Here is a 14,854-nt window from a genome sequence, read left to right as displayed (position 1 = left end):
TCCTATTTAAACAATGTTCTAACAATTGGAAATACTCTTATAAAATCAGACCATAATTATTTATCTTCTAGGCAAATTGTGTTCTAATTTCTTAAAATGTAACTGCATGCAGTTTAGTCAGTTCTTTGATTAAGTGACAAATTTCATTACCATTTAGGCTAATATTTGACAAAGGAAATTAATCAGAAGCTCCATTCTTTATTTTTTTACAGTTTACCTTTAACGGAAACTTATTTTCCTTGATGACTATATTTATAGCATTGTTTATTAGGTTACAAAGCTCAGATAATATTAAAAGAATGGCACCCATGGAATAATGTATTAGCACTGCATATACTAAAACATAAAACAAATGATGCCACCTTAGTAACAGTACATTGTTATGTGTCTTTTCTAAGAAGATAAACACAATTTTTGCCCCTCTTCTTTACTTATTTTTATTACAGTAGCCTAACTCAAACCTGGGAACCATTGTGCTAGGTATTATACATACACACAGGAGGAGAAGGTCCCTTCTTCCAAAGTGTTTACAATTGGAATGGACACAACAGACAAAAGGTGAAATTTTGGACATAATGAGGTCAGTGTGAAAACTCCTACTGATTTTAGTAGGCCAGGATTTCACTGAAAGGGTGGTAGAAGGGAAGTCTGATTATCCCCATTTGACACATGGGAAACTGAGGCACGGAGAGATTAAGGGACTTGCATAAGGTCACACTGGATGTCTAAGGCAGAGCCAGGAACTGAACCCAGATCACATGAGGTTCAGTCCAATGCCTTAACCACAAGATCATCTATCCTCTCTCCAATAACTTTTTCTAGCTACACCCAGTTATGCAACATCATTTTTTAATGTCTGAATGGCAAGCTATACATTAACTTGTGCAGCCCATCTCTGCTGTAGATTTTTGTTGTTTTGTCCTTTGTTGGCATTTTTTCTACCCCAAAAATGGCCCTTCCTTTCAAATTGTTTTTCTTTATTGTGGTTGGTATTTTGGTTGTTGAACGAACAAACAAACAAACAAACAAACAAACAAACAAACAAAAGAAATCGATCAAAGTTCTAAAGTTTTCAAATTAATTTGTTTGGGATGTTGTTTACTTAAAATCAGTAGAAGGGGCAGGAGATTTTTCTGTGATCGCCTAGAAAACTGAGGAAGCAAAGCTGTTACTTGGAGGAAGTGCCCAATAAACAACACATTTTCTATTTACTTGTAACAAGATGCAATCCTTTCTTCTATTAGACATACTCCCTAGATCCTCTTTCACAACACCATATCCACTATTTCCTTGATTAACTCATGCACTCAGCAGTCTTTTCTTCCTCCTTAAACAGTTTTATTGACTTGACTGTAAGATTCCACTAAAATGTTCTTACAACCTATCAATTAGTTAAATTACTTCAGCAACATTGGCTGCCACCATCTGGCTGTACTCTAATAACATTGCAAAATATAATGTATCTCTACATCTGTATCCACACAGATACAGATCTTCAACAATGAATTTTCAAAGTCATTAAAATTTACAGAAGTTGATAACACAGAAGAAAGGATCTAGGGTTGTTTGTTTGTGTTATGTTTTACATTCTATATACATATATGTATGAAAAAATAGTCTTTTCTCTGTATTCTCACAGGTTCCATAAGTCTAATGACTTCTGAAAATTAAGTGATGAACATCAAAACTTTGTACAGAAGTAATGTGTCTTCTAGATACCTCACACAAATCATTAACCTTTTAGGCCACACATCCACAAACACTCATGCTCCCGATTAAAGTTAAGCACAGGTATAAGTGTTTGCAAGATCAGGGCCTTAGTGCACAGATGTGAAATGAAGTGACAAAGCAATGCATCTCAAAGCAGCAGACAGAGGAAGAAAGAGAAGAAAAAGAAGAAAAACGGTTACTTTTGGTATATGTATTTGATTATCTGTCATTTGGCCCAGATTTCATTAGAATGTATATCAAATAATGACTAAGAAATCTCTGTTATCTACCATTGACCTGAGCCTACAAACATGTTGCAACTGTTGTTGCAGTACAATGTATTTTTATGGTGGTATTTCCAGAGTAGTTAAAGGTTGATCCAGTAAAGAGGTGAAACAAATTAGGCAGCCAGATTAGTGTGAATCAATTGTCTCTTGAAGAGTAAATACAAATTGTTCTTACTGACTATGACAATCTAGTATTCTCAAATTAGGGCTCTTGGGTACTATTGTGTTTGTGCAAATTATATGACTGATGACATTCTTACTTCATTACTTGCACCTTTCTTATGACTGATATAGAGAAAATTAACATCATTAACATTGCACTCAGATATAGGAGTATTTTACAGGGAACCCTGTGAAATAACAAATGTGGAAACTACTGGACAAGCCCCAAGCTGAATGGATACATTTAAAAACATCTCTTACAAGATAATTAGATCTCAGGATGCTACATTCTAAAGTGTTAGCTTCAATTTCTAGCTCCCATATGTTCCTCTTTAGTCTGTGATGTAAAGGAGAAGCAAGATGTGCAAAAATGGGTGCTAATGACCTGAAACTCATGAGAGGGATGGGAATGGCTGTTTCATGGCATACCTTCCCCCAGGGGGTCTATGGAAACACCTCTGTACTGATGATAAGTCAAAGCCAGAACTCTATGGGTTTTCAGTCAGACCAACGTTAACTTCCTTCTGTTCCCTGCAAAGGTGGTTTGTTGTATAGACACAGAAGGAACCTTAATGTCAAGATGACTTTTGTGGGAAATATGACCTGGGGGTAAAGAGGAATATGAACGCCAGGGTGCAGAATGCATGGATAATCCATGTTTTGCAAGGTTTCTCAAACATTCTTTTTCTACTTACTCAAGGTGGCAATCCTTCTCCTGTCAGGGAAGCCTGTGGGGCCAACACCATGACGTGAACTTGTGGAGACTGCAAAGTATTTTTTCTCTTTTACAGATTTTGTTTCCATGGGAGGGAAGCCCGGAGTAAGGTATTTAAGTATGTTGGCTCACAGGCATTCCTGAACCCTTCAAAATTATATTTATGATTAATTTGTTTTCATAAAATGTCCTTTATGGCTATGAAATCTATCAGGAATCCTGTGGTTAAAAACCAGAACAGATGTGCATGCAGGGTCTCCTGGCAGTCCCTACTTATTCTTCCCCACGAAGTTGGAACAGTGCCCTCTGGAAAAGTTCAGTGACCGTTGTGTTACGGAAAAGATGCTGGACAATATTCTATTTTGACAGGATCAGTTCACTGTATCATTGTAAATATCATCTACTTTGCTGGATCACACTGGATCACATCTTCTGACCCAAGAGAGCTACAAAAAGTATACTCAGAATAGAACAAAGAAAACAAAGTGTTAAAAAAGTTGAATATTGTATATCAGCTGGGCTAAACTATAAGACAACACCCATGTCAATAACCAGTTGATTAAAGGTTACCAGATCAGAATAATGTCGCTAACCTTAGAGGTAAATCTTAGTCAAAAGAGAGTCTGTTTCACAGAGATGCCAAATCTATAAGAGGTTTCAAGCTTTCTTCTTTAACTATCAGAATGCAGCCCTAAACTTACCCAGTTTGAGTCCTGTGAAAATTGGATAACGAAAAATATTGGACACCACCAGCTGCTGCCACTGGACATAGCTTCAGACCAATATCCTAAGTAGTTGAGAATGATCAAAGTACTCAGTACAGAAAAATAATAGTATAAATAGTAAAAGACAAATTAAATCTAAAACAGTAGGTACCTAATCAACCAGGAATTTGAAATAGCCTACAATCTACCTGTATTAACGATGTGATTCAATATGTGATAGTAATTGTAGGTAGTCTGTTAATCATAATAGTTCTCAAATCACAGGTACTCTAAATATCTCTGATCTCTATTCTGCATGGGGATAGCCAGAAGATTGAAAACCCAATGCATGTTACTCTAATTGATACTGAATCAGATAAAACAAATGCACGTGTTAACAGTTTTCTGTGAAAAAAAGTCAAGCAATTAGTCCTACAACTATTTGAACATAGATAACGGATGAATAGGAATGGGCTACATTTCAAAAGAAGGAAAAATCTGAGAATCCATTGGTGACTGGCTCTGAATAGCCAATGCCCTTTCCAGTGGGCTTCACTAAGTCATGCCTTGGGGTGTCACAGCAAATGCTGACAGGCCATCATTTACTATGACATCACACTTCAGGAGTTTATAAACTGTTGTCCTCTGCACATTTCTTCCTGAGCTTTAGAGGTTAGAATGCATCCAAAGCAGAAACGCTGCAAATGCTAATGCTCTTAACATTGTTTTTTGCCTTCAAAGCCAATGCATTACAGAGGTTAAAGAGGTTAACAAGGCTGATTCTCAAGCTCAGGCAGACTTTGTATGGTAATTTTGCTAATTTTTTAGGATGAACCACAATGCTCTCATAACTACAGAGTGTGAGTAATGTATTTCTTCACACATGAAAGAGCTTCACAGGGATCATCCCAGTTAAATGAAGGTAGCAGCAAACATCTTAATTTTCAGCAAGCAGTAGCTTCTGTTGCATAGTATTTGCCTGTATCTTGAATTCTACGATCCCCATTCCTAAATCGACAACACTAATTTCAATGATTGTATAAAGAATGTTCCTTATTCCTCATAGAAGTTTCACTCTTGTCCACTTATGGAAGTATGTATTCATCTTACTGCAGCAAGATCATGTTTGCCATGCTAAGCACCATCATCAGCATTTGTGAGGCCTGAAGTAAACTGAAGTGGAGCCCATAGTTATATAAAAATATCAGATCTGTATTAATTTAATAATTAAAAGGAAAGTGAATCTCACATTAAAATTTGTTCTCAGGTTTTCAACAAAAACTTCATATAAAATTTCTTTCGTTAGATCTTGCTAGGATTAAAATCCTGTACAGACCTGGAACAGAATCAATAAACAGCTCCGTTGACACTCCTTGGAGTCAGTTACTTAAGGCTGGCTATTTGGTTTGATGCCTTTGTGGTCAAATGTGTCCTTTGAGTCATGCTCTGGCATTCTTTCCTGGCAGAATGGCTGAGAACTGCATTAAGCATTTTGCACTCTAAATTATCATAATTTTTTAGCCACAGAAATGGCTGCAATCTCTTTCTCGCATCATTTATTTTAGGACACAAGTATCAGGAGATGAGATCAGCTATTGGCGCACCAATGCAGTAGTGCAGGGGTCGGCAACCTTTCAGAAGTGGTGTGCCGAGTCTTTGTTTATTTACTCTAATTTAAGGTTTCGCGTGCCAGTAATACATTTAAACATTTTTAGAAGGTCTCTTTCTATAAGTCTATATAACTAAACTATTGTTGCATGTAAAGTAAATAAGGTTTTTAAAATATTTAAGAAGCTTCATTTAAAATTAAATTAAAATGCAGAGCCCCCCGGACCGGTGGCCAGGACCTGGGCAGTGTGAGTGCCACTGAAAATCAGCTTGCGTGCCGCCTTTGGCACGCGTGTCATAGGTTGCCTACCCCTGCAGTAGTGTATTAGTGTCACAGAATGGAATTTCCTGTGGAATAGATGAAATTCACAGAGTTGTGGAGAATGTCCTTCTAAACTTCATGAGCACTCATCTCACGTAGATTAGTGTATGTTTTTTGTAAAGAAGATGTGAAAGTAATAGTGTTGTGCCTGGAAGTCTAATGGTGTTATTCAATATTGCTGGTATTAACAGAGAAGACTAAAACACTGGGAGATATAATTATTTTCTTTAATTCTGCATTTAGTTTTAACCCCAAAACATATTTAACTTTTCAAGTTATAAGCTACAAATGTAAGTACTACTGGCCAATTCACTATTGAGCTTAAGAACATAAGAACGGCCATACTGGGTCAGACCAAAGTTCCATCTAGCCCAGTTTCCTGACTTCCGACAGCAGCCAATGCCAGGTGCCCCAGAGGGAATGAACAGAACAGTTAATCATCAAGTGATCCATCCCCTTTCGCCCATTCCCAGCTTCTGTCAAACAGAGGCTAGGGACACCATCCCTGCCCATCCTGGCTAATAGCCATTGATGACCTATCCCCCATGAACTTATCTAGCGCTTTTTTGAACCCTGTTATAATCTTGGCCTTCACAACATTCTCTGATACGGAGTTCCACAGATTGACTGTGAAAACAGTCAGTGTGGAAAAAACCTCTTCCTTTTGTTTGTTTTAAACCTGCTGCCTATTAATTTAATTTGGTGACCCCTAGTTCTTATGTTATGAACCTAGGTCTTTTGTTATCTTGATCAGCAGTGGTAACTTATTTACATGGTAAAGAACAAAGCATAGTAAATACATGATTATTATAATTATTTCAATCTCCTGGAGTGGAGAGTACATGGTAATTAATTTTGGACCTACCATATTAAACAGTATTACTAGGAAACCTGCAGAAATATGCAAACAGTATAGAGGTATACATTACTGTAGTTGATTATTGCCCTTCCCTAGCCCACAATTAAATTATGCAAGTAAAATACATAAACATTTGGGATGGAAATAACCTCTAAAGAGCCATCTAACCAAGCATCACAGCAAGATTTATTTTATCATTCCCAAACCATTCCTAATTAGATGTGTGTTCACTCTAACTTTAACTATATCCAGGGATGGAGATTCCCTAGCCTTCTTAGCCACTTGTTCCACTGCCTGTAAATTTGTACAGTCATAAAAGTTTAACTTAATATTAGCTTATATTTGTATTGAATCTCATTTGATTGATGTCAATCTACCTCCCCGGTATTCTTTTGTACTCTTATGTTCCAAAGAATTTTCAATACTTCTCAATTTGCATTGTTTGTAAATCAGCTCTTTGGATTAGCCACTCCAGCTTCCAGAATAGATCATTCAGGGCAAAGCATTACAACGTTGCCTTTATTTTTTACTATAGTATTCAGTAAACTCTGGGTCAGACTGTACTCATATGTGGAAATACCACAAAGGAGACAGAAAACACTGTAAGCTTCCCTTCAAAGTTTCTTTTGAGTTCTCTTATTGGAGGTAGCATTCCCCAACCTCCAGGGGACAAACTGGGAGGCCAACCCACAAATGCTGCTGATATTGGAGATTTGTTGGGGGAAGTGGGGCACCTATGCAGAGATCCTCTGCCTCCTTTGATCAGCTCTTAGCCCTCTGTAGCTCTGCCCTGGTTCCCTGGCAATGTGACTCCACTGCAACTGTATTGCCTGGAATTTCCCAGCAGGTGCTTGACCACTTTGTTCTGCTTTGTGGAAATTATTCTCCAAGTACAGTATATATAACCTCTGGCCGTATTAACTTTGTTGTTAACAGTGGGTGGAGGGAGAGATGATGCATATCTCTACCTCCAGTGGTCTTTTATTAGCACTGTGGAGAATTGTCAAAATGCTCTGGAGAAAGGAAGGGAATGCTCCCATTGAGACAGCAGTCTCTCCTTTTGTGGGAGAAGATGCATGCAGAGAGAATGGTACAGAGATACTATGGTTGCAACTGACAGTACAAAACAAAAGGTAGCTTTTAAGGACATGATGTTATAAGAATATTTCATCAAACTGAGTGAAGTACAGTTATGATCACAAAGATAACAATATAAAAATGGCACTGAATTACATATCTGTTCCTTGTATGTATTCCAAGATGTACTTTTTTGCCCATTATACTCATATTAGCCAACACAGTTAAGGGAGTGTGTTCTGGCTTCTGTTCTGGCTCACACACCATGTTAACTAAATTCTTATTACAGAATTATTATTATTATTGGTAATAACAGAATCTCGGTGATATGGCAGAAAGCTGAACCATTATATAGCCATACTACTGTATGAGCAAAAATAGACGTGCTGAACCTATATAAATGTTGATACTGTGAAGTACAAGCTAATTTTATGACTACTAAGCTGCTAAACTGGCAGAAAGTTTCTCAACTACAAGAAGTGACCTTTGTGATGCCTTTCCAAAATGAGCAGACATGGTATCAGCCTGTCAATGAGTTAGTCACATTCAAATGTGGTGACTGTTTTGAGAACAACAATTGGCAATTTCTGGGGTGGGGGAAAAAGATCTGAACTTATAATCTTACAAAATAAATAAAAGAAATCTGTCTTCTTTGCAAGTTGCACCCTTATTTATCATCTGATGTCAATCCCTGTTCTATAATTACATTATTTGTGGTGGCTATTTTTCAAAATTGTCCAGTTTCTTTACAGAAATGTACTGCTTTAACTAGCTGGTATTTTTCCTCCTCTGCCCCGCTCTGATACCTTTATCATAACATTCATTGTGCTCCGGCAGTCACAATCTTGGGCTCCCAAGAATGTCCTTGTGGAAAAGGTAAGATTAATTTTCAGAAGGCTCCTTAAATGTGTTCCTTCCCTTTCTCGCTATTGTTAGCAAAGCAATAAGCTTTTTTCTGATGCCTCCTTCTTCTCTAGTCCTTTAGGGGGGAGAGGGGGAGGCTTTCCAGGGTGACAGCTTTTATATATTGCATTATCTACTGCTGTGCAATTTAATAGATTATGTTAAATGTGATTAACTAATTTTGCTGTTGCAAATGAGTATCTCAGTAAATTACTTTTGCAGATCCTTTCCTGTGATTCTTTCTTTGTATTTTCCTCTTTGAATAGCTACGTATCTAGCATTGTTGATGTTTGCTAATTTTGATATTGATAAGGGTTCTCTTAAAAATGTGCGTGCTTGGATTCATCATACAGAATTAACCTGACAAATCCTTTAATAACACTTTCTTTTTGGAGTTTGGGGCATATTTTCATAGACTCTGGATACTTTTTTCCAAAACACTTAAGTGACTTAGAAGACTAACGGCTAGATTCAAAGTAGGATGTAGGTGCGTACCTGCCATTTTAGGCGCCTAAATCCAACATCTAGGCACCAATGGAATTCACAAATCCACCATTCAGCTGCCATCCAAGTCTGTAGCACCTACATTACTAGTGATAAAATTTCCTAGGTGCCTATGTTTCTGCTAGTGGCCATGCACAAAGCTGCCTAAGTCCTGATGCCATTGACCTGCTCAGCGACTAGTTCATGCTTAAGCCCTGCCAGGATTCACAAACTAGGCATCTTTCTGCCTCTCTCGCCTGTGGGATGCCTCACTTGGGGTCGTAAATTCCACTAGGCAGCAGGGTCCTTAAAAGTTACAACATGGAACATTACAGTGCTTAACTCCCTTAGGGTGAATCTAGCCCTAAATCCCATTTTCAAAGTCACTAAGGGTATGTCTACATGGCGAGCAGAAACCAGTGGCAGCGAGTTTCAGAGACTGGCTCTACAAATTTGGGCTCACGCTACAGCACTAAAAATAGCTGTGTTGGTTTTAGGGCTCAGGTTGGAGCTTGGGCTCAGAAACTCATTCCCCTCCCTAGGATTCAAAGCCCAATCCCAGTGTTTACACAGCCATTTTTAGCACCAGGAGCTGTAGATCTGAGTTTTGAGACTCGCTGTTGCAGGATTCTGCTTGCCATGTAGTAGACGTTTTCCCTAGGGGCAAGTTTTCAAATGTATGTAGGCACCTAATGGCATTTTCAAAAGTGCCTAAGCAGGTTTCAATGGGAATTTTGATTTTAGTGGGAGATAGGCAGCTAACCTGCTTAGGTGCTTTTGAGAATCCCACTTGGCATCTATCGGCATCCTTATGCACCTAAATACCTTTGAAAATAAGTGCCTAATTCAGTTTTAAAAATGGGACTTAGGTGCTTTTGAAAACTTCACCTGAAATAAAATATTTTACCTAGAAACAAAACGTCATATCCCGTGATATGCGGAAACTGGTTTCCTGCCTTCCACCAGATGAAAAAAAGGATGATTCTTTCACAAGAAAGCTGTGGTCCTCACCTGTACTTGCCTTACTCTCCATGGATAACTGCATGATTTAATAATCACACTACTTTATTTATTAATACTCTGCACTTATATGCATACTTTGCACATTGTCAATGACCTGACAACCCAAATCTCTGGCTGGTCTGCTTGCCTACTATAGTTCTTGCCTGTCCATTATACTGCTGCTAATGCCCCCCATTGCTCCTATTACATTACCCCTCCTTGAATCCCTCTATTAGCTTCCTGCCTCCTACGGCATCTCTTTCAAGTTCTGTATCTTGAGTTACAAAGCTCTACATAATATTTCCCTCTACTACATTTCCTCATCTCTTTTCCTCCCTCTCTCTTTCAGGTCTTCTCAAAACTTTTACCACACTCCTCCCTTTATCTCCTTTCCCACTTACAGCTTCACACTTTTTGTCATGTTGCCCTTATTCCTGTCTTCATCTACCAAGCATCCTCTCTTTCTTCCATTCCATCCTTCCTTAAAATCAACCTCTTTTTTTCCTCAGGAGGCTCCATTTGCCCCATCCACAAATTAAGAGATCTTTCCCACCCCTTCTAGCTCTGCAGCCTCACAGCAATGTTTTAAATGACAGCTGGTGAGTTCTGCTTCATTTTTTACCTGTATGCAAAAAGTGTGTAGACAAAAGAGACACACTCATACTATAATAGTTCTGAGTTGGGTGGACGGGAGATGCATTTTTGTTCCACTTACCGGTTTCTATTGCTGGAAATCCAATCTGAGATTAACGTTGCAGCCTGTTGGTGACAGTGTTTATTACCAAAGCTGCAGGCCAGCATGATGACTTCTCGACGCAATTCTCTGGGTTAGTCGAAAACACAAAAAAAGACACTAATGAGGTCACATTAATAAATAAGTATGTTGAAATTCTCAGAAGAAAATATTTTAACCTTTCTTATAAGGAGCTGTTAATATTTAATTAAACAAAAATATTAAAGATGTGGTAACTGTATATCTTTGAGTAACAACTAAGTACCATGTTGTTACAGTTACAATTTTTAATTAAAGGCCATGGATCAAAATGGGCAGTGTTACATTCACACAACCCTACTAAATTCAATGGTCTCGTGAGTCCAAATCCCAAAGTCTCCAATGGAGCCAGCACTTAAATTAAAGCTTAACAGGAACATGTCTTTGTTCTCAAAATTCCAGGCAGAGGAAACTGATTCACAGCACCTAGCCCCCTCAAGTGAGGAGAAACGAAAGGAGGAAAAGGATAGAAAGGTATCTCATGATGCTGAAATTCACATTAAGTACTGGGAAAGCACTTTACTACAACTATCTCCTGTGAAAATTAATAAAAAAATATAACAGTACTCATGTTGGTAGGCAGCTTGAACAAGGGATCTGTTTAAATTATTCGTTGGCCATCCAAGTTTGAGGTACATCGCTGCAACTTGTTTTAAAATATATTCCTGGAAGAAAAAAAATAGGTTAAATATATTTTCAGAATTAAACTTCATTTTTGATTTTTCAGTTCAAACTTGAAATACTGTTGATTGATGTTTTTAATAATGCCCCACTTTCAAAATTCTTTGATTTGGATGTCGTATTGCAATGCTTTTATATGCAATCCCACTCTTTACTTAAATGGAAGATGAATCTACAGAACAGCTACATGACTGGGTCTACTGGGTTAGCTAATTTAATGGTAAAGAATACAGCAGTTTATAAATTGTTTACTTTAACAGTATTTTGAACTCACAATACAAAAGGGAAGAGTTGCTGGAGCTTGGACAGGCTAATGCCTACTCTAGCTAAGCCAATCTTGACTTCACAATGAATGTCTGAATAATGGCCATCATTAAACATTTAAACTGACTCACTTAGCACATACGTAGTGAGATAACTGATAGCAATGATTAGGGCTCCGTGCCTCTCACGGAGGTCGCGGAAGTCACGGATTCCGTGACTTTTCGCAACCTCCGTGAGTTCTCCAGGGGCCAGTGTGGCTGACCTTAGGGCCGCCCAAGCAGCTGGCTCCAGGGCCAGCTACTCAGGTGGTCCCTGGGACAGCCACACCAGCTGCTGCTCCGGCGGCCCCCAGCAGTGTTCCCTGGACGGACGGCCAGAGCAGCCATGGTCTGCGGTCCCTGGCAGTGGGCCAAAGCAGCTGCAGTCTGCTGCTCCGCAGCTGGTGCCACTGGCCCTGGGCACACCTCCCCCAGCAGCAGCCCCCTGCCCCATGTTTCCCTCCAGCAGCAGCCCCCCCCACTCCCCCAGTGCCCCCTCCAAGATTTAATCACAGGTATTTTTAGTAAAAGTAATGGACGGGTCACGGGCCATGAATTTTTGTTTATTGCCCATGACCTGTCCGTGACTTTTACTAAAAGCACCTGTGACCAAATCATAGCCTTAGCTATGATCGTCTTTATTTTCATAGCTACAGCGAAACCATTACACAGGTGCAGCCAACTGATCTAATAATACTAAACAATGTGTGCTGCATATCGAGACTGGGTTATATAATGACACTATTTCAATGTCCATTTAGCTGTTGCTGTGTTTAAATATCAAAGAAAGCACAAGACATGTTTTATCTTACTCTCACATCTTGCACATTAGGCATCTTTACATTCAGTTACAAGTTATGAAGTAGACTATTGTCACTGTAGTCACAGTATAATTTTCTGCCACTAGAATTCACTGCTTTGAAAAAAAGAACTGAAATGAACTAATGCAAGAGAATATCCATTTTATTTGTATGGATGCATGTGCATATGTGTGTGATGACAGAACCAAAGGAGATGCACTGGATAGCTTTCTCGAGCAGATAAGTTATTCTGTGACTATAATGAGTTTCTATTTCTTCTGCCGTCAACTCTGCTTTCAGATTTCAGGAAGAATCAGTAGTGGTAAAACACAACCCTGCAATTAATTTTGACCATTTTTGTTTATTAAAATTGTATTCTCTTTACACAGTCATGTCTAAAAGTGAAACAGCAATCACTGTCTAAAAATGATTTTTCCGTGCAGGTAATGATAGACTAGGAAGACAAAAAGTGTAATTTTACATGAGAGCAATCTGGTTTGGAGCTAGACCCAGATCATAGGTTCATGAAGAAACATTTCCAGTATTTCTTTATTAATCTGTAATATATTCCTTATATAAATTCTCCATGCCAGCATGTATCTGGGTGTATTTTAAAAATGTCTCCTTAAATATACCAGACTTTATGTAGTTTCTTCATTTCAACTGTAGTATAAAATTATGCACAAGTGGTTGGGCATTCAATTTATGCAGCGTACATAAAATTCACTGACAGTACACAGGCGTAATACAGCTTATAATTGTTAATAAATACAATTAAAGTCTGTGTCATAAACAATGTTCCTTTTAACAAATATGCTTCAAGATTAAGCAAGATTTTTTCAGGTAACATTTTAAAATGTTTGTCATGTCTATTTGGATTATCTACTGTTTGCTTCTACTGTTGTTCTCCTGGTCCCAATTATGAATAGGTTTTTGACTCAATTGTGATCTAATCCTTGTTAATTAAGGAAAATGCATTGACTTCACTATGCCTTTCAGGATGAAAATAATGACTAACAATATAGACTGCAACTGCATGCATCCTGCTAAATTCTGTGAGCACATTTTCTGTCCATGCTTATTTTGGGCCTCAATGAAAGTGTAGTCCTGTGGCTCCAGAGAACTATAGAATTTTTAAGAATCAAACAACTTATTTGTCATAATATTTTATAGGAAGAACAGCTAAGTTTCCTTCTACTCATTATATATGCCTCAAATAGTCCTTATCGCTGTTCAAATGCAAATGAACCTAAGTTTGACAATTGCTACATTTAAATACAAAATAATTAGAAAGAAAGTTAATATCCCTAGATCAGTTACAATAACTGACTGTGGACTAATTCATCTCAGGACAATAGAAAAGAAGAGAATATATCTTTTACATTGAAAATGTTGTAGTTTTCAGTGCGGTCCAGCAATTTATCTAGAGGATAAAGAGCTCGGCTGGCAGCATGCCAAGGCAGAAAATCCTTCTCCTCGGAAAGGTATCTGATAATCTCCAGAGGAATATTCTGAGGCAAATAGCCAGCTCTGCACAGTCAAAGAAGTTCATGTTAATTATTATTTTCAGAGAAGATACATGATGATGCAAAAATGAGGGTTTTTCATATGCAAATGAAAGGCAGAAAAGCATGATAAATACATCACATTATAATGAAATGAAAGTCAGTGTTAGTAAAAAAAAACCCCAACTCTTATGTGTTGAGTGTCTTTTTACAGGATGCCAATATCCCTAATTTAAATAGAACCCAGTGTCTATTAAAAAATCCAAACAGTAAAGTAGCTGAATATAGAAAGAAAAGAAAGAAAGAAAGAAAGAAAGAAAGAAAGAAAGAAAGAAAGAAAGAAAGAAAGAAAGAGTATTTTATTGCTACAGTGTAGACAGAATGTAGTCTAAACAAAATCAACAAGCCCAGGCATTTTGCTTCTCAGGAAATTTTGACAGGTCCTGGGCAACTGAGAAGAACTGATTGTGAAGGGACATTCTTTAGTTTCAAAATTCCTCCCCCAGCTCCAAAAGCAGCTTTGTCTGATGTCTATTGCAAACCATTTTGGAACAAGTTATATTGTTAAACTGAAGCAGCACTCAAAAGGATCACAGTAGTTAATGATGTGTTAGCTCTTCTCATATAAACTCCATTTTTTCACTAGCTTACAAATCAATCAGAGAGCTGCTTCATCCTTTCATTGGCATAAAGAGCCTCATCCAGTGAGTGAAATAGTTTCACAGAATTTCAAGAAAGTTGTTTAAAGTTACATGTTTACACAAAGTGTAGCAGATATACAAACATTTAAAAGTTTCTTTTTAAAATTCTATACTGGAAACTTCAAACTTCAGGATTTTTGTTCATTTTACCTTTTTGAACTGCTTTATTTCTTAACAATCTAAAATGCAATAGTAAAATTTAATTATGTGGTGAAAACTTTCTAGCAACACACAGGCCTATTTTTCTCTTAATGCATGTGT

At 37.8% G+C, this 14,854-nt stretch overlaps 1 protein-coding gene across 1 annotated transcript in view; it reads right to left on the bottom strand.

Moving 5' to 3' along the window:
* The window catches only part of TRHDE (thyrotropin releasing hormone degrading enzyme), a 305,481-nt gene that overhangs the window by 19,545 nt on the left and 271,082 nt on the right, over positions 1-14,854 (bottom strand). The window contains exons 13-15 of the mRNA XM_065423079.1: positions 13,770-13,917; positions 11,172-11,269; positions 10,548-10,655 (exon numbers count right to left, since the gene is read on the bottom strand). Of these exons, the coding sequence (XP_065279151.1) occupies positions 10,548-10,655; positions 11,172-11,269; positions 13,770-13,917 (354 nt within the window). The remainder of the gene's footprint in view (positions 1-10,547; positions 10,656-11,171; positions 11,270-13,769; positions 13,918-14,854) is intronic.

This window comes from Emys orbicularis, chromosome 1 (assembly GCF_028017835.1).
Source record: "Emys orbicularis isolate rEmyOrb1 chromosome 1, rEmyOrb1.hap1, whole genome shotgun sequence".
Classification (NCBI taxonomy): domain Eukaryota; kingdom Metazoa; phylum Chordata; order Testudines; family Emydidae; genus Emys; species Emys orbicularis.
The sequence above is the reverse complement of the archived record's forward strand: the minus strand, read 5'-3'. Positions and strand labels throughout refer to the sequence as shown.